A 20,666-nucleotide genomic window follows, 5' to 3' on the forward strand; every position below is an offset into this window, starting at 1 on the left:
TAAATGTACTACAACAAAAAATTGAGGTTTGTCTTTTAAATAATCCCCTCCCCCTTCCACACACACCAAGAATCTGGGATCCATGGGAAAAAACAGACAGGATTTGGGGAGGGAGCTTGCTGTTGCCCAAGAAGCCAGGCCAAACTCCAGGCCCCAGAGTCTGAGAAAGAGGGGTTGGGAAAGCTGCAGACACACTGGGGAGGCTGGGGGATCTGATGCCTCCACAGCCTTGTAGGGGGCGCTTCCTCGCTTCTCTGGGCTCTGCTCTGGGACTTCATAGCACCAGAGGTGCAAGTGGCCAGTGCACGGTGGCAGCACTAAACAGGGCAGCAGCCAGGTTCTCTTTCTGGAGCTCTGCAGGATGAGTAATTGCACTGCATCACCAACACTCCTCCGGAACGCTCTCCGGGGCTCGTGCACAACGACTCTCCTACTCTCACAACAGCCCAGGTGCCTGGCCCCAGCAGCACCCGGGCTTCTTCAGTGCTGAGAGCACCTTTGCATTTTCTTCTGTCAAGGTCTCACGTGCACCTAGCAGACCTCAGATATGCGAGGGGAACAAGTTCCAGCCAAATCGCACCGGCAGGGAATCAACAGGTACTGGCCCCTTCTCCCAGGTTTCACAGAGGCAGGTGCATGAGAACAGGGGATGCTTAGAAAAAGCCTGGGGGGAGGGAGAGGCGACCAGGAACACGCATTTTAGACAAGGCATTCCAACAGTTCTGAAACACTGGCTCAGTGGAAATACAGCCCAGGACTGACATGTGGGCCTTTCCCGTTACTTAGCTTCCATAAACTCGTTTCTTCATCAGTACATATACTCCAGGGACTCCTTAACTTTTCCTTATAATTGGTCATGTTTTTTCCATCCTTTATAACTACACTAAAAAAACAAATTCATCCTGATAGCAATAATCTCAGAAACATCCACAGTCTTGCCTACCTCTCAAAGAAACGAATAGTTAACATGTAATTAGAGGGGCTGACACTGTGGCATAGTGGGTAAAGCTGCTGCCGGCAATGCCTGCATCCCATGTGGGTGCTGGTTCAAGTCCCAGCCCCTCCACTTCCAATGCAGCTCTCTGCTATGGCCTGGGAAAGCAATACAAGATGACCCAAGTCTTTGGGCCCCTGGACCCACGTAGGAGACACGAAAGAAGCTCCTGGCTTCGGATTGGCCCAGCTCTGGCCATTGTAGCCAACTGGGGATGTACCAGGTGATGGAAGGCCTCTCTCTCTCTTGCTCTCTGCCTCTCATTCTCTGACTTTCAAGGAAATAATAAATAAATCTTAAAAAAAAAAAAGTAATTCGAGTTTTAAACTAGTTGTGTGGGGATAAGAAAGACAAGGTGGGTGCATAAAGGCAGTTCAGCACCATAACGAGCTAAGAAAACATCAGTGTGCTTCTGCCCAGCTCATCATATGCTGTAATGTTCCATTTCTTGGGGTTACTCATTGCCCTTACAGTGACAAACACAGCCTGCACAATGAGTTACCAGCTCAATAAATCTAAAAAGTAGCACAAGTGATTCTAATCAGGAGAACAATGCAATGGCCGTGTCAGCTTCCACTGTGGCTGGGAACAGTGGGGAAGAATGGGTGACTCTGGCTGGGCTGTCATTCCTACTGCCAACTCAGAAGCCTATTGTTGGACAGGTTAATAATAATCTAAGCCACCACCACCAGATTCCCTGTGAATACCATACTGACCGTATCTGTTACCATTACTGCTACTACTGTTGCTCTCCCTCTGCCTGTCTGTGCACTAAGCCAGCCGGGCACAAATCTGCCTGGTGACAAGGACCACATTTCTCAACTTCCCTGTGGCTAGCTGTGGCCCAACACCAGGCAATTGGGGAGGAAACAGCTGGCCATGTTACTGAAAGCTGTCAATTGAAGTGTATCTCTTGATTTAGGCAGGCAGATAGGATAAAACTGATTAGGCTTGTGAGCTGGAAGACCACGCCTCCTTTGTGATCTGATACCCCTACCTGACCCCACCTGTACCCCCACCTGCCAATCAGACTATGTAACAACACCCCCCTTTGGAAGTGGATAAAAGGCCTGGAACATGGTGGACCCTCCCCTTTCTTCAGGGCTCAGGGCCTACTGGCCTGATCTTTGCCTCCCCTTAAGCTCTATGGCTGCTTATAACCATATGCCTGCTCCACGTGGTTCGCCCCTGGCCTGCTCTCTGCTTGGTATGGACCCAACTTAGCTTCTAGACTTCACTTTCTCCCCTAAAAAAGCCCTCACTCTCCTGCGCATTTCTCTCACTGAATAAAATCCTTAAAAACTTACCATGTTGTCTGGTCTATTTGAGCCAGTATTCAGAGACTTCTGAATACTGGCAAGAGCCCACAAGCTTATTCATATTGAAAATCATTAATAAGAAATCTGATATCACACTGAATGCTAAGTCTATTTAACAATCTTCTACATTTCTTCTCAACTCTTAAAAAGAGGTACTTTTTAATAAATATAGTGAAGATTCCCCAAGTCCACTCCTCCAAAGACAGCCACCGGTATTCAGAGAAGCAGTCCAGGTTAAAAGTAGCACAGAGCAGTTTAATGATGGCAACTGACAGATAAATTCAATATACCAGCAACAGTAACAAAACTGAGGCCCACGGCTAAATCAGAGGTGGCAAACCTTTCTCCTGCCAAGGACCATCTGGCTATTTGTATCATTACCCTGCCCTTTATTTAATTAATTTCCATTCCTGCCTGCAGCTGCCTTGGCACTGTGAGGAGTCAGACAGGTTAACAGGCAGTTAGGTTGGAAAATGAAGAAAAGGGAGTCCCCCAAGAGGGTGCAAAATGCTTGCTTTCCCTAAAGGTTATCTTTACCAAGATCAAAGTACTGAATCCCAAAATGAATGTACCTGCCCCAGCCCTAGGGAGCTTCCAATTTTATCAAGAGAATTGCAAAGGAGTGGTGATTCCACCCTCCGGGGTGCCCCAGTTTACAGTGAAAACAAATTACCCCTCCCACCCTTCCCCAGGGTTCTTGTTTTATCAGAGCAAGGCAGGCAGGGCAAAAAGATCACAAATCAGGTCTTCTGAAGGGTTTGGTCCCTACCCGGTAACTGAATGCTAGGTGATTATCAGGTTTTTTTTTCCCTCAAAAAATTGTGCTTAAAAACCCCACTACTATCAGCCCCTTGGGGGTTTTGCCTCTCTTGGAGTCTCTCTCCTGGCCACTGGCAGGGGGAGGTCTCTGACTTAAATAAATGTTGCTTTTCTCTCTGCCTTGTCCACCTGGAAATTCTTCCTCCATGTGAGACAAAGAACAGAGGTAATCTTTTCTCCACCATGGAGCAGGATGGTCGGTCCAAATCCTTTTCTGGGCCGCATGTTCCCAACTCCTGGCTTCCACCACCAGGTCCTTCCTACGGCTAGGCCTTCCATGCATTCTTCTCTTCTTCAGTGACACAGCTCTGTCTCAGCTGCACATGGCCACTGAGCTGGGGCCACATCTCGGTCCCACTCACCTGCTGTGCGGTGACAGACCCTGACCAGACAACAGCCACCTGACCCCTTTCCCATCTACAGCTGGAGGAGTGAGCGGACATCTCAGGGTCTCCGGCCTCCCCTGGACACTCCACTCCGGGGAGTAAAGTCCACGGTATCTGGCGCATTGCTATGGCTTGGATGTGTCCCTAAAGCTCGGGTGTTGGAAACTCGGTCCCTAGCACAAGCATTGACAGGTGGCCCCTTTAAGAAGGGATATGGCCACGAATGGGTTAATGGCATTATCTTGAGTGGGTTCCAGACACAAAGATGGTTTTGTTCCTCTTCTCTCTCACACACAGTCTCTCCCTGGCTGGTCTCCTTCTGCAACAAGATGATGCAGTAAGGAGAAGTGCCAGACGCTGGCTCCTGGATATTATAAATGACCCAGTCTGTGGTGTTGTGTTGGACAGCACACACTGTCAAGACAGGCATCTACTGAAGCAGCCTGGCCTGACTCCTAGGGCAGGCAACAGCAGGATCTCAGCCACTGCCTTCCATCAGGTCTAAGAGCAGCCATGAGCCACAGGGAAAAACACCAATTAAACCACGGCGGTTTTAAAATGTGAATGTGCGTATTGAAGTGTGGGTGTGTTTTAGTGGGAAGTTTTAAAATTTGAGTATGTGTGTTTAAGTCTAGACAAAAACAAACCAAAAAGGAGTTAGCAGGGCTTGCCCAGTGAACACAGATCCCGGACCTGGGGCCCAACCCGCACCCGCTAGGAGGCAGGAAGGGCTTTCCCACCACCTCTGCAGGGGCCGGCTCCCGGGGAACCCACTGCTCCCCCAAGGGCCAGACCCGGGGTCTTCCTTGCCAGGCTGCACCGAGGGGCAGAGGCTGAGGCCCCGAGAGGCTGTGGGGTGCACGGGTGCCTTCTCCAGTCCGGGCGAGGGGCGCAGCCCAGGACCCCCACGATTCACCTCCAGGACCCCAAAATCCCCCTTCCAGACACTGCCGCGCTGGAAACGCCGCGCCCACCCGCGAAGGTGGGCCGGACTCCACCTTCACTTTTCTAGAAAACGGTAACCCAAGTCACGAGGCGCACGTCCCGCCTGCAGTGGGAGGCGGCGTCCGGTAGGGCGGACTTCACCAGCTCGGCGGGGACGGAGCCCGCGCGCGGCCCGGGATGGAAGGGCCCCGGCTTGGGAGGGGCGTCGGAGACCGCGCCCGCCTCGCCGGAGCCTGGCCCGCCCCTCCGCACCGCCCTTTCCCGTCGGGGCGGCGAACGGCCCCGTTGCATCACAGCCCGCAGTCCGTGGCGCACGTGCCGTGGGGCGTGCGATCCGTGCCGCACCGCGTCGGCCGGGGATGCCCGCGCGCTCCTGTCCCCTGGCCCGCCTCTGTATTCCACCGGCGCCCCCGGCCCGCTCTCCGCAAGCACACGCTGCCGGCGCCAAAGAGCCTGGAGCGCCCCAGCAAGTCGTCCCCAAGCGCTCTCGGACCCGCACCCGGCATCCCCCACCCCCACGGCGGCCCCCGGGGGGGTCCCGCCAGAGCCGCCGCCGCCACCTGGGACGGGGCCACGCCTGGCGCCGACTCACCGGACGATCGAGTCCCGCGCGGGGGGCTCCGGGCTGCCGGGACCGCAGCTGCTCCAGGCCTGGCCATCCTGCAGCCGCCGATGCCCGAGCAGGCCGTCCCGGCCGCCACCTCCACCGCCGCTGCCGGCGCGACACGGCACGCGGAGGCAGCGCGGCGGGCCCGGAGGGCGCAGCGGGCGGCCGAGCTGGCGCAGCACGAGCGGCAGGCGCGCGCGCATGGTGCGGCGGGGCGCGGGTCCTCCGGGGCGGAGATGCGGCGGGTTCCTCCGGGGGCGGCCGGCTGGCGGGTAGCAGGCGGCGCGGCGAGGATCGGGCGCTTCCTCTCCGAGGAGCCGGGGCCCCTAGCGGGCACTGCCCGGGCGGCCGTGACGTCGGAGGGCGGGGGCTGCCGGCTGCAGCGGCCCGAGGGCAGGCCCGGCTTCCCGGCACTTCGGCGGACTCGGCGAAGCGTGGGCTGCGGGGCGAGTCCGAGGCGGGCGGGGCCGGAGATGCGGAGCTCGCGCTCCTGGGCTGGGGGCGTGCACTTCCTGCCCCGGCGGCGGCGGCTCACCCACCGTCCTCCGGGACGGACTCGCTCGGGTTGTGGACGGAGCTGGGAGCTCGCGCCGCCCCTTCCATCCTGTCCTGAGTCTTTTTTTGGGGGGGGGGGTGGTTTGCATCGTCGCTTGCTCGTCGGGATTTCGGGGGCTCCGGAATAGCTGATATTGTTACAGTGCTGCCTTTTACAAAGCGGAAGTAAGCAAGTAAATTCAAACAGCCAGCCTATGCCTTTGAGACCCAGTGCAGGTGACAGAACCCCTGGGTGGCTCACGTGTCCCCAAAATGGGGGCCGTTCACTTAGACCCCCACTGAATACCACCGGCCGCAGAGACCACGCCCAGTCCCCGCCCCCTGGAGGGTCCGGGTGGCGCTCCCGCCACAGTAGTAACAGTTGCTGCTCCACCTGGCAGGAGCTGCAGTAGTGACATTTAAAGCGGGTGTGTGATTCATCTCCGTGAGACAGAAAACCAGGGGCGGGCATTGTGGCACAGCTTGGGGCACCCACGCCCCGTACACTGGAGTGCCAGTTCAAGCCCAGGCTACTCTGACTTCGCTCCAGCTCCTCGCTAATGCACCAGGGAAGTTGCAAATGGCTCAAGTATTTGGGTCGCTGCCACCCATGTGGGAGACCCTGATGGAGTTCCTGGTTCCTGATTGCAACCGGCTCAGTCCTAGCTGTTTGCAGCCACTTAGGGGCAGAAACCAGTGGGTGGAAGTCACCCCACCCCCCTCACCCCTCACTCTGCCTTTCGAATAAATAAATCTAAAAAGAAGGGAAATTGGCCGGCGCCGCCGCTCTCTAGGCTCACTAGGCTAATCCTCCGTCTTGCGGCCCCGGCACACCGGGTTCTAGTCCGGGTCGGGGCACCGGGTTCTGTCCCGGTTGCCCCTCTTCCAGGCCAGCCCTCTGCTGTGGCCCGGGAGTGCAGTGGAGGATGGCCCAAGTCCTTGGGCCCTGCACCCCATGGGAGACCAGGAGAAGCACCTGGCTCCTGCCTTCGGAGCAGCGCGGTGCGCCAGCCACAGCGAGCCGGCCGTGGCGGCCATTGGAGAGTGAACCAACGGAAAAGGAAGACCTTTCTCTCTGTCTCTCTCACTGTCCACTCTGCCTGTCAAAAAAAAAAAGGAAATTAGTGAAGGGTACTGCCAGGGGCAGAGGGATAAGGAAATTGGGAGGTGGTAGCTATTAGCACAGGATGATGAAGATTATCCAGGTGATTGTGATGAGTTGCAAACTGAATATTCTAAAAACCATTGCATTGTGCACCATGAATGAGTGAATTGTATATATATGAGTTCTGTCTCAATAAAACTTGTTACTGGGGTGGGGGAGTAGGGGCTGGCCTTGTGGCATAGTGGGTAAAGCCACCGCCTACAACTCTAGCATTGTATGTGGGGACCAGTTCATGTCCCAGCTGCTCCATTTCTGATCCAGCTTCCTGCTAATGCACCTGGGAAAGCAGTAGAAGATGGCCCAAGTGCGTGGTCCCCTGCCACCCACATAGGAGACCCAGAAAAAGTTCCTGGCTCGTGGATTCCTCCTGGCTGTTGCAGCCATCTTGGGAGTGGGCAGGCAGATGGAAGATCTCTGTCTCTCCCTTCCTCCCTCTCTGACTTTCAAATAAATGAATGAATCTTTAAAAGAAAAGAGATAAGCCTATGAGGCAAGGTTGTGAGGAATGGCTAGTCCTTCACTCCTTTTTAAGCAGAAGAATCAGAGAGAATGCAGAAAATTCTGATCTTTAATTTAGAATCAGTAAATATCTATTTCTGATGATAAACAAAGTATTTACACTATGCAAAATGTAGAATGCATGGAGAGGAATAAATAAAATCCACAGTAGTGCCAAGATATGACTGTTCATTTTAATTTCAAGTGTTGACCTTTAAACGGTTTCACACAATTGCAACCATACTATAACAAAGACAAGGGGACTTCAAAAATTCATAGAAAGTGGTAAAAAAGATTGGTTTAGGCTGGCACAGCAGCTCACTAGGCTAATCCTCCGCCTGCGGCGCTATCATCCTGGGTTCTAGTCCTGGTCAGGGTGCTGGATTCTGTCCCGGTTGCTCCTCTTCCAGGCCAGCCCTCTGCTGTGGCCTGGAGAAGGCAGTGGAGGATGGCCCAAGGGCTTGGGCCCTGCACCCGCATGGGAGACCAGGAGGAAGCACCTGGCTCCTGGCTTCAGATCAGCACAGCGCTGGCCGTAGCGGCCATTTGGGGGGTGAACCAACGGAAGGAAGACCTTTCTCTCTGTCTCTCTCTCTCTCTCACTGTCTAACTCTGCCTGTCAAAAAAAAAAAAAAAAAAAAAAAAGATTGGTTTATCTTCAGGCAAAGATGTGAAATTCATGAATTTAAGAGGTCCTCAAAAGTTCACAGAAAATGAATATTATGAAAAAATTATGCATAGCTTTAGAAGTCTTTTTGTAAAGATTTATTTATTTGAAAGGCAGAGTGACAAAAAAGTGAGAGAAAGAGATCTTTCATCCTCTGGTCTGCTCCTCCAATGGCAACAGGCCAGGGTAGGCCAGGCCAAAGCCAGGAGCCCCAGCTGAGTCTTCTACATGGGTGTAAACACAGCTTGGGCCAAGCCCGAGGTGCTCCAATTCCACATGAAAGGTTCTTGAGTTCTTACACATATCATACACTTGCATGATGAAAGAACAGGAAAAGGAGAAAGCTTTATGGAAGTAGGCTTAGTGTGGTGCAGTGGGTCAAGCTACTGCTTGCGATGCTGGCATCCCATATCAGAAAACCAGTTTGAGTCCCAGCTGCTCCATTTCTGGTCCAGCTCCCGGCTAATGCGCCTGGGAAAGCAACAGATGATGGCTTAAATACTTGGGCCCTTGCTACCTATGTGGGAGCACAGGACGGAGTTCCAAGCTCATGGCATCATCCCGGACCAGCTCTGTCCATTGTGGCCATCTGAGAGGTGAACCAATGGATGACAGATCTCTCTATCCCCTCACTGCCTGTCAGATAAATAAAGCTGAAAAGAAAAAAATGCTTTTGGAGAAAGTGTGTCCTTGAGGAAGAGTTGTTGGATAAAGGACATGGATTGAAGGAACTGCTGGAAGAGAAAGATAAGGACCTGTGGGAGCTTACGTAAGAGACAAGGTGGTGCAGAGACAGACAGCTGTGTGGAGAACAGCGGTGGAGCCAGAGAAGATGGTCAGAGGGCCAGCAGCCCCAGGAAGAGAATGTGGCGCACGGTGGTGTAAGTGGCTCAAAGGATGCTAAAGAGACAAACTCACCAAATACCAGCAGGTTAGAAGTGGAGAGAGACACTGGGCTTTCTATGGGTCACGACAGAGGCACTTCCGTGGCAGTGCTGGCCTCCCGTGGGAACTACTTGGGAGGGAATGGTTTGCTGGGCTTAGGGAGCAACCCTGCACTTGGGGCAGCTTTTCCAAAGTCTGCAGGGAATGGCCTGGGCCTGATCTCTGTGGACAGGCTGGAAAGCCTGGCCCTGAAAAGCTGGCCTGTTCTGTTGGAGTGTGGGTAGTGTACACACTGATGCCGGTCTACAAAATCCACCTCATTACCAGCTGGTGTGTGGTTGCACAAACGAGGCATGCCTTTAGACATTTGTGATATAAATCTTTAACAGCAGCTGATGATTCTCTTGGAATAAATGGCCAGAAGTATAGTTCCCGGCATGAAAGATTATGAATTTTTAATGTTGTTGATACATATTACCAAATTCATTTGTGAATATTTTATTACCAAGTCTTCTCATTTGTTTGGGAGTAATCTTGTTTCCCCATCTTTAATAATATTGGAGGGTGGGAGTGGTGGTACAGCAGCTGCTGCTTGGCATACCCGTATCCCATATCACAGTTCAAGTCCCTGCCACTACCCTTTTGGTCTGCTTCCAGCTCACACACACCTGGAAGGCAGCAAATGATGACACAACCAGTTGAGTTCCTGCCACCTACATGGGAGAACCAGATGGAGTTCCTGGCTCCTGGGTTTGGCCTTGGTCCAGTTGTTGCAGACATGCAGGGAGTGAACCAGCAGATGGAAGATCTCTCTCTCTCTCTCTCTTGCTCTCTCTTTCCACTTCTCCATGTAACTCTACTTTTCAAATAAATACATTTAAAAAACAATATTGGGAAATAAATGTTGGAAAAAAAGTCATGAAGTTATAATAGTTCTGAGAGTATTTTTGCATCCCTTGTATTTTCTATTTCTTCACTTCTTGGATTAGCTCTTGCTCCAGACTTTCAGTTCCAGGACACTGGTGGAGCACACGGCCTTGGTACACGGAGATAATGGGGCCCAGGGCAGGTTTGTTTGCTGTCCAGAGTAAGACAATGTCTCACTCCAAGGCTGGGCAGGGTTGTTAGTTTACCTCTTTACAATTAGGGATTCCTACACTCAAGGCTCCTCACTTTGGACACCCCCACCTCTTCCAATGTGTGTAGCCTCCAGCAGGGCTGCTGGGCAACATGGGGTGGGGGTGGAACGAGAGGAAGCAACGCGAGTGCAGAGCCTGTGCTGCCAGCCTTGGTCTGACCAGGACTCTCACGCCACCTGCCCGTGTGTGGGAACCTGAGGCAGGAGAATTGTTGGCTTGTGAAACTGGGAAAGACCCAGACCCTTCCTAGTTCTTGAAGGTCATTTCTTGGGGGAGTGTTGAGGACCAAGGGAGTTTGTCCCGGGCTGTAAGGTGAGGGGGAAACCCCTAGGGCGGCAGGGGCATATGTGGGAGGAGGGCTTCCTTGAGTTGTGTATAGACATGTTTTGCTGGCTAAGGGCAGAAGCAGGAAGATGGGAGAGACGGTGACCAGACAACCCGTTAGCAGGCAACACACCAGGCAAGGGGCTAGGGAGGAGAGGCCAGCCAGATGGGGACCGATCTCAGTTCTGGACACTCAGGTGATGATGTCCTATAGGAAAACTCCCCCTGGCACACAGTGTGAAGAGCAGTGATGCCTACAGTGAACTCCTACAGTTGAAGGCGAGCAGAGTGGACATGCCTAAGGCCTGCAGAGGTTTCTAGTCCAGGCAGGTAACGTGACCTAGTGAGGTGGACCAGGCACAAGCTCCCCCCCAGGCAGCAACACAATTGCTGTCTCCATAAAATCTTTCTGTTCAAGTGCCTTGTGGTTGCTTCCACTTGGCCTCCTTAACCACGGCTGTCATGGGGAGCACGGGAACCATCTTCTGGAAAGATGAGTTGTTTCCTTTGGGGGTGAATGTCATCTTTGGGCCCCTGCTCAGGTCTCGCAGTGTTGCCTTGCTAGGATCCAGGCCTACATAGGCCAGATGGTTTTTCTTTTAAAACAGCCAGAAATTTGGATTTTTATGTTTACACCTGTGTAGAACACACCTGCGAGTTTGAACCTCTGCTGTAACTGGTCTAAGGAAGAGGGAATCTGCTCACCCTCTGCTTTGGGTTAATGGCCTAACGGGGACTATGAGGCAGTGCATTCAGGGGCTTAGATTTGTCCATTCAGCAGAAGTTTTTTTTCAGGCAGAGTTAGACAGTGAGAGAGAGAGAGAGAAAGGTCTTCCTTCCGTTGGTTCACCCCCGAAATGGCCGCTACGGCCAGCGCTGTGCTGATCCAAAGCCAGGAGCCAGGTGCTTCCTCCTGGTCTCCCATGCGGGTGCAGGGCCCAAGGACTTGGACCATCCTCCACTGCCTTCCCGGGCCACAGCAGAGAGCTGCAGAAGTTCTGATCACTGTCCAAGCCCTATTCTTTCATGCTGAGCTGAACAGACATCGTTGTAGAACCAGTGAGGTGGAACGGCCTGCTTCTCCTTTCCCATGGAATGCTGCGTGTGCAGTGATGCCAGTCAGGAAACTGGCGCTTGGTTGCTCTTCACAGATACACAGTGCACTTTGCGCATGGGCACACAGCAGACAGCAGGCCAGTTTGTCTCCTGGCAGTGACCATCGCCCTCCACTTCATCTGACTTCAACCCCTACTGCGGGCTGTAGGCGCTCTCGCTGCATCCAAAGCAGTTACTGGGCAAGGAATTCGGGCTACAGAGAATCTGGAGGAGGACACAGTGACCCCAACCCCACAGGCCCTTGTGGGTGCTTCGCTTAAAAAGTTGCTGGAAATCTGCAGAGTAAATGTCCCTGGAATTTTACCAGCCATGAGATGCAAAGGGACGGAGAGTCTTCACCAAATGCCACCTTCCCCTGAGAGCACTAAAAATAGGCAGTGGACATTGGATTTCTGAGCTTTCTGTGAATTTCTAAAAGCGATTCAGTGGCTGCTGTTCTCTCCTGTGCGCCTGTGACTTGAGTGCTTGTCTCTGCTGTGTGCTCAGATTCTCACCTCCACTCGTTCATTAAGCAGGAACTGGACACCCAAGAATTTCCCAGGCCCGTACAGCACTGGTTAAAAACAAGTTTCTACCTCAAGGGAACAAAACAGACCATACTTCCCCATGCCAGCTTTTAGAATAGTCTTCCAAAAACGAACTTTTGATCAGCTGTAAAAGAACTTTCAAATACACTGGGAACCAAACACCCCCTATTTTAGTACTTCTCAGATTCTGCATGTATAACACGTTTTTAGTGCAAGGTAGCTCCATGCTCTAAACTACTAGAAAGATGAGAAACTGGGAGAAGCTAACCATGAGAAAATGATTACATCTTTGTAGATTTTTAACAAAAAAAGGATTGAAAAATATACAACAGAAAGCTCAAGATCTTGTCCATAGGTCAAAGTTGAAGTTAAAATAAACATGTATGTATGTATATATATATACACACATACATATACATGTAAGATAGCATGAAAGGCAAGCTGTTTTTTATTGTGATGCTTTTCTGAGTGATAAGATTTGGTGTATTTACTACTATGCAGTTACAGAATGTTAAATACCATCAGGAATGTCAGGGTTCTTGAAATGCTCTTAAAATTTGCTCTTCAAAATATATTTTTGACATCAAAAGACAATAATTCATATTGAATATTCATATTCAATAGCCATATTTATAGCTCATTATAAACCCAATTTTTTTCTCCTAAGAATTTAATTTCTGAGTAACATTTACATAGGTTGTGGTTTTTTCTGCTTTCATTTGCTTCTCCAAATTGAACTCTTACAACTTGTAGCAAACCCAGCCATTTACTACCTCAGAGTGGAACAGTAAGATGAGGCAGGTGAATGTGGAAACCTGTCATCCTAGACCACTGTTATTATTATTATTATTTAAATATTTTATTTATTTGAGAGGTAGAGTTACAGACAGTGTAACTCTTCAAATGGCCACACTGGCTGGCGCTGCGCCAGGCTGAAACCAGGAGCCAGGAGATTCTTCTGGGTCTTCCACAAGGGTACAGGGGCCCAAGCACCTGGGCCATCTTCTACTGCTTTCCCAGGCCATAGCAGAAGGCTGGATCAGAAGAGGAGCAGCCAGGACTTGAAAACTGGCCCCAACATGGGATGCCGGCACTGCAGGTGGCAGCTTGCCACAGTGTTGCCCCCTCCCCCTTTTTTTTTTGAAAGGCAGAGTTAGAGAGAGAGGGAGAGACAGAGATAGATGTCTTCCATCCACTTGTTCACTCCCCAAATGGTCACAAACAGCCGGAGCTGGACCAGACAGAAGCCAGGAGCCAGAAACTTCATCTGGGTCTCCCACATGGGTGCACGGCCCAAGTACTTTGGCCGTCCTCTGCTGCTTTCCCAGGTACATTAGCAGGGAGCAGGATCAGAAGTGAAGTGGTGGCTTAACCCACTACACCACAACACTGGCACCCATCCTAGAACATTCTAAAGGGAGATTGTAAAGCTATTTTCCTCAGTATGAGACAAGTTAGAAAGCTTAAATGAGGGTGCTCTAACAGTTCACAGAAAAATAGAATTGAAAGACGTTTATTTTGGGCTGGCGCCGCGGCTCACTAGGCTAATCCTCCGCCTTGCGGCGCCGGCAAACCGGGTTCTAGTCCCGGTTGGGGCGCCGGATTCTGTCCCGGTTGCCCCTCTTCCAGGCCAGCTCTCTGCTGTGGCCAGGGAGTGCAGTGGAGGATGGCCCAGGTGCTTGGGCCCTGCACCCCATGGGAGACCAGGAAAAAGCACCTGGCTCCTGGCTCCTGCCATCGGATCAGCGCGGTGCGCCGGCCGCAGCGCGCCGGCCGCGGCGGCCATTGGAGGGTGAACCAACGGCAAAGGAAGACCTTTCTCTCTGTCTCTCTCACTGTCCACTCTGCCTGTTAAAAAATTAAAAAAAAAAAAAAAAGATGTTTCTTTTGGTGCAAAAATGTTTAAAATCTATAAACTGAATATTTTCATAATATGTATCTTTGGTGACCTTTGTGAAACCCATCATATTTTCATTGGTTTTATGCTTATATTTGCATGTCCATAATTACCAATTTATACTAGCATGCTATTGTTCCCTATACAATTTTTGTCAAGCAAAGAAAATTTAGAACATGAAGTTCCATGAAAAAAAAAACTTAATTTTTGCCAAATTAAATTTTTTGATTCAATAATTAAAATTAAAAGAATGTATTCTGTTACTGCAGATTTTCATGGATGACATAGAATCAAACCACCTATCAATAAAACAAAAGCCTCCCAGACACTACATTCAGTATTTCAAAAGTCATCCAGAGATGCAGAACTGGCTGCCATGGGCCACTGAACAACAACTATATCATCATTACCTGGGATTTGCCTCTGCATGGTCCAGAAAGCAAGACAAATACCACGACCCAATGTAGCTTGGAAAAATCTTGATGTTCTTGGAACAAACACATGAATTCACACTCTAATGTACTTTGCACTTTACAAACTTTATTAAATAATGGGCATTACTAACTTTTACTATATTATATACAGTATTTAAACTATGTTTAACAAGACACATTTCTTCCCCACATCAGATAGAGTAGGTGAAAAATGAACTTATATAAAAAAAATTGAACCTCAGGACAGAACCTAAAAAGAACTTGACATACTTTTAAGTACATATAACTTTTTACCCAATTATATACATCCCCGCCCCACCTCCAAAAGAAACTGTTTTAAACAGGAGCACTTAATTGATAACTTTGAGGAAAAATACGAACGTAATTTTGTATATACACACATCTTGCAATATCTGCATCCTGGCCAACAGAAATAATCTGTGGTGCCACGGATTCGTCCTGGACCCTAAAGAACCACATGGACATTTTGTACAGTGAGACATCTGCCTTCGTGCAGTGGAGTGTACCCTACAGGTGACACCAGTCATGTAATGTGACACTGAGGTGAAGGACAATTTCTGAGGGTCAGACACCCCAGTAAGGTGGACTACACAGGATTTGGGTCCCAAAATGCAAAAATGGGAAATGGTACTCCTAGGACCAGATCAGGACACAGCTTTTTAGAAGGCAAACGCACACATACTTTCCATGGAGACCATACTTTCCTATGGTGTTTGTCTTTTTTAATAGTGCTTAATCCTGAAAAACTCATTTCATGTTAAATAGAAGCAATGAAAGAAGCAATGTTTCCAGAACCATGTTATTCAATATGGACTTTGTTTTATAAGCTACAAGAAAAATAGTTGGGAGAGGCAAGAAACTTTGGTTATCTGTCATTATTTTAAAAGATAAAAAAAAAAAAACCATAAATGTCAAAAACAGATGGTCACATTTTATGTTTTACAGTTAAGAAAGAGGCATGGGTCTTAAACAGAAAAGAATCATGGTAAGATACCACTGATTCAGCATTATTGCTTACTTTTAAATGAAAACTCCTTTCCCTATACATGTTATTTTTTTAAAGTGGAAATTGATTAGTTTTAAATTAGAATAAAAGGGAACTAAAATCAAACGGAAACCGAGTGGGTTGAAAGAGCCTCAGCATCCACAACTGCTCCGGGTGAGATACATCAGTGGAGTCTTCAGTCAACTGGAATGTTTCTATAAAGTAGTAATGCCTCTACCTTCACTGTTCTCATTAGCCTCTTTGATTTTAGTTTGTCCCCACAGTGTCTTGCTTTTGTTCTTCTGTTTCCTTAAGAGTTCGGTTCCTATGCAACTCTATCATGAAAGGCTGTTTAAAGACCATGATGGCAACATAGAAATAAGACGTTACCAGGCAGACCTAGACACGGAACACCATGTTTCTGACATGCCTCAAAGCAACGGGAAAAGGCTGTCCCTACAACAGGGTTGTGAACAAGGGCTCATCTGGCAGAGGCCAAAAGCTGCTGGACAGGGTGCCTTTAAGCTGCTTTTTTTTTATTATTGTGGTTTATGGTTTACTCTGGATCAGAGACAGGTGCAAGATGGAAGGTTTTGCTTTCTTTTTTCCCTCCTTAAGTGTAATTTGAAGGGACAATAAAGTTGTTTCCAGGCCTCACCCCATCTTTTCTAATCGTTAAGTCAACTTGCATTTTGTTGAACGTGGTTTTCTTTAAGCCATTAAGGAAATCATTCATGTCATCCCAGAAATGACATAGTCGACATGACAAGCAGCTCATTTTTCAGGCCTTGTCCAGAAACACAGGAAAGGGATTCTGCTTACACCAAATTGGTCCTGCTATGTTTTACTTTTCAACTGGCACAGATTCTGCAGCAGGATGAAGTGCTATAGGAATGCCAGCGTCGCAGCCTTTGACGGTGCGGTAGACTATCCTCCAGTCAGAGATCTCTGGTTTAAGTTAGTCTATGGTCTAGACACAAATGTCAGATACAAGCATCATTCTTTAAATACCTTTAATTTCCTTTCCTTTTAAACCCGTGGAAAAGTCTCCTTGTTGCCTTTGATACTAGGATAAAACTACGTAGGGCTTCAGGATAATATGAGAGTATTATTATTGCATTCCTTAAAGTATGAGCATTGTCAAGATATGGGAAAATAATACCATGGTCATCATGTTAAAAAAAAAAAGACTAAAAATTTTCAAGTAAGGTTGACTTACATGAAACACGAAGACAGCATGGGAAAACATACTGCTAGATGCTGACATTGGCTACAGTACAATCCTGGCTGTGTCATCAGCCTGGTTCTAAAAGTTGTGCTATAAAAGAAAGTAGTTTTTACAACTCTGGTCATTACAAAATTGTCTTACCCTGGTACATAGAAAACATCCCATCACTATCCAGGATTCATGAGCATGATCAGAAGCTATGCCAGGCAGCTGTTACCAAGAACCTTAGGCAAAGCTGCTGGAACTAAGACATTGAAATTTTTCCCTTAGAGACTGGACGATATTTTGTTGATTGGGAGAAGGCCCCCTCCAAAGGTAGTCATTCAGTTTGTCAGAATCATTATATGATGTCAGATAGGGTGAGAGCCCAAGTTTGCTGTTCATTGGCTTTTTTGGAGTGCACGGGCTATTCAAAGAGTAAGAGGTGCTGCTGTGGCAGACGGCTTCAGAAAAGTCCGCATCCACGATCTTTGAGTCAGATTTCCTCCTGCGATTATGAAACAGCTCCGACTCTGACTCATCTTCTTCTGACCTGATTTCCACATAGTCATCTTCATCGCCTTCAGTCTCTTTGAAATTGGAAAAATAGTTCTGTGTTGCTCTCTGGGCATTTAAGGGTAAATTTCTATTGACTACCAGAACTTTCTGTGAGTCTTGGAGAGTGAGATCAGAGTGTTTTTCAGTGCCCTGTTGGCATGAGTCTGTGACTCCCGGCAGCACATCCTGGTGGCCCTCACACCTTGAACTCTTATGTAGAGACACCAGCTGTTTCCTTCCCACCTCACTGGGATAGTTGATGGAGTCCACTGATTTGTTGATCAAGATTGAGGATGATGACTGGGACCTGTTATAAGGTTGAGATTTAGTGCTGATTCCTTTCCGGCCCAACGAGTTGTAAAGGTAGCCCTGGCATGAGTTCTCCTTGTTGGGCTGATTCACTATCACGCTGCCTCTCTGCACGGAGCCCAGGAGAGCATCAGAGGTTTGCAGCGAGGGCACGGAGCAGGCTGCAGACAACTGTCTGGGAGGACTTTTTGTACTGCTCTGCAAAGTGGGATATTTGGGCCTGAAGTCTTGCTCTGGCCGGGGACAGAAATCTGCTAATTCTCCATTACTATAGGTTGAGTGCCAAAGCCAGTCCTGGCCACCATGCTGGACCAGGGCGGGTGATGCAGCCCTGAGAGGGGATGATTCTTGGGGACTGGCCCAGCTGTCCTTTTGAACTTTCGCTGGAGTCTCTCTGAACACAATCTGGTCGTACAGTTGGGAATACTCAGCAATCCTGGCACCTGGAAGGCAAATATTGAAATTAGAAGTACACACAGGATTATCCCTGGACTAAAAGTCAGACTATAGCATGCTAACCAACATATCTTTAACAACTTAAACAGTAGGTAGTACTTTCAAGTGAGTTTCAGGATGAGTAACCATTGAACACTAGGCAACACAACAAGTGAATGAATCTGTAGTTTAATAGAAATGCCACCTAAAAATTCATCTACTTTGATCAAATTCTGCATTATTTTATTTCAACAGCAGGTCTGAGGGTGTCCATTATATGTAATGAAAATCTCCAGTGTTGCTTGTAAGTGTGAAATAGTGTCAGTGCTGAAAACAGGCATAAAGACAGGCACCTGAGCCTTCTGTCAATGAGAAATCACTCAAAGTAGTCATTAAAAGAAGCAGGACTGACCAGCGGCTACCCCTGCGCTTCCCATGCTTCCTACCTATTTGCTCTCAGACACCCACTCCTTGAGGAGTCTGTCCCCGCACTTGCTGCCAAGCACCCAGCAACCCAGCCGGTGACCACCACTATCTGCAGAACCAACATCTAGCAGAGATCCTCCCCTCCAGTACTTAACCCCCAGAGACTGAGTAATCCACTTGCCCTTTCCCAACCCCAAGAGGCCAGGCAGTGAAGCCATTGTCTCCCAGACAACAGGAATGGTTACTAACAAATAACGATCTAATGCTCTGCAGTAGTGGCTCAAGTTCGGGGCTTCACAGTTGTTTCCACAGAAGCTCTCCCCACTGAAGATCAAGTTCAGATGCCATTGTCCCCTGAACCAGGGGAGATGCGCAGACCAGAGATGCCAACTTCAAGAGCTGCTCCCTCCCCCAACCCAGGTACCTGCAGGGCCACCCAAGAATCAAAGAACTCCATGTATCCCAAAGATCACTGGGACCACATCTACAAATGTCTGGGAAGGAATCCCACATAGCACACCAGCAGGTGACAAGGTGACATTCATGTTCTTTAAAATGTTGATGTTTTCAGTAACCTTTTGTTAGTCCTTGAACTTAAACTAAATAATCTTTAGTTGAATTTCTGGCATTTCTTTTGATTCTATTTCCTACAAGGACAGAAAGCAATCTGCTTTATTTACCCTTTAATAACAGCACCTGCATTTCACTCACCCCCACTCCCTGCAATCAAGGTAAATAGTCTGTTTACCTTCTCATTATAGATCCTATCTATATTCAGTCCTTTGGGTTCTCAACTCCAAATTCCTTGGAAGGACAGAGATTAGTTTAGAAATTTCTAGAAATAGAAACTTGAGAAATTACTCCCTAAAGGATATAGCAAAGACTCTTAATATTATTAAGATTTAGTAATACCTTCAGGGAGTGTGAAAGTGGAAATGGCCACCAGCATACCCACATCAGCCCTCCTGAAACTTAGAACATTTCCTAAGGCAGCCAGACCCTTAGGCATGATCCACGGTTTCCCGTGTGAAAGTTCAGGAGCTCAACACTTTCACACAGTTCCAACATGACAATTTGGGGGACCCAGTAGAACACAGTACAAACTCAAAGGAGCTATTAGAGTATCAAAACATAATCATAAAGTCTTCTAACTACAACCAGCTTTACCCTGGGTAACCTGAAGCCCTGTGTGAATATTATCCAAAATATTCATAGCACTTCTCATGACTTTGTCTTCCTTATCATACTCTCCTGTTCTTCTGTGTAAATTACTCCCCATCTCTCAGGATCGTCCATAAGGCCCATCCTCTCTTGAGTCCTTTCTAATGGCTTCTCTTTTCTGAAGTCTTACATACTTGCTCTGTAGCTAGCTATTGGCTGCACGTGCATGCATAAGCCTGTATGGGCAATTGTGACACTAATTGTTTTACAGAGGCTAGTTTAGTGTTCCAGCTTCTTTCTGAGATTGTGATCTTGGAAAATAGTGTACATTTTTCTCAACCTCCACCCCGTCCCACCCCCCACCTACCACAGAGCACACAGCATCGTTCCAGACAGAAACTGGTCTCAATCACTACTTTATTACTTAGATCATCGTTTTCACCCCCTCCTTGTTTTAAGCATAATGTTAAAAATGGATATGCTTTCCCTGAGACCAAATCACTGGGAGTGGAAAGGCAGACCAGAAATCAGGCCATAGCAGCAAACGGGGAAGCAGGAAGATGGCCTTGACCTTGGATTCAAAGGGTTCCTGTAGATAGACAACTCATGCTGGGCGCAGTTTCTCTTTGGATAACAAGGAATTGACCATTTATCTATTTGAATAGAAATTATCTCACTAGTAGACAATATATTGTGCTTATCTAATTTCTGTATTTGTTTCAACTTGCTCTCCTAAGAGAGTCTCTAACTTGCATACAGCAATGGGAATAAGAGACAAGCTTCAAGAGCACTAAGTGTGATTAAACAGATTCCGTCAGTCTGAGGTATGGACACTGCCAGCCCCCAGTGGTACCTCTGGTCTAAGAAGCTTAGTGTTGGCTGCATCAAGGTCCCCAAGTCATTATTGCCAGCACTGACAGTCTTTATAGAACATGGACAATAGTATGCCCTGACAACATCACAGCTGTCTCTAATTTATTTCCCTTTTATAAGGTTTGAAAGTTGGAGTTCTTATGATTCCAGGTAGAACTTTGAGGTAATCCTTGCTGAGGGAAACATCAAGTATGCAATTTAATCAATGCTTCTTATATTGCCTGAGATGTAGACAAAACCATTAACTTGTGCCTTCCATACTTCTTAGGATTGTTCTTATTTTTTAAATTTTTATTTGTTTATTGGTGAAGGAGGGAGGGAAGAGAAGGAGAGAGAGCGATAAACAAAGAGAGCTCCCATTCATGGACTCATCCTCAAATGCCCACAAGGGCTTGGCTGGACTGAACCGAAGCCAGGAGCTGGGAAGAGGATCCA

General features: G+C 48.4%; 2 protein-coding genes across 13 annotated transcripts in view; both read right to left on the reverse strand.

Moving 5' to 3' along the window:
• MTHFD1L (methylenetetrahydrofolate dehydrogenase (NADP+ dependent) 1 like) overlaps positions 1-5,417 on the reverse strand; it is a 195,957-nt gene extending 190,540 nt beyond the window's left edge. Inside the window, exon 1 of the mRNA XM_002714991.5 lies at positions 5,056-5,417. Within this exon, the coding sequence (XP_002715037.3) occupies positions 5,056-5,273 (218 nt within the window). The 5' untranslated portion in view covers positions 5,274-5,417. The remainder of the gene's footprint in view (positions 1-5,055) is intronic.
• An 8,925-nt stretch (positions 5,418-14,342) lies between these two features.
• PLEKHG1 (pleckstrin homology and RhoGEF domain containing G1) overlaps positions 14,343-20,666 on the reverse strand; it is a 229,386-nt gene continuing 223,062 nt past the window's right edge. For all 12 annotated transcript variants that reach the window (XM_070073421.1, XM_008263680.4, XM_051854240.2 and 9 more), the window contains one exon: positions 14,343-17,779. In XM_070073421.1, coding sequence (XP_069929522.1) covers positions 16,716-17,779 — 1,064 coding nt within the window. In that variant the 3' untranslated portion in view covers positions 14,343-16,715. The remainder of the gene's footprint in view (positions 17,780-20,666) is intronic.

The sequence above is a fragment of the Oryctolagus cuniculus genome, chromosome 5 (assembly GCF_964237555.1).
Source record: "Oryctolagus cuniculus chromosome 5, mOryCun1.1, whole genome shotgun sequence".
In the NCBI taxonomy this organism is placed as follows: Eukaryota; Metazoa; Chordata; class Mammalia; order Lagomorpha; family Leporidae; genus Oryctolagus; species Oryctolagus cuniculus.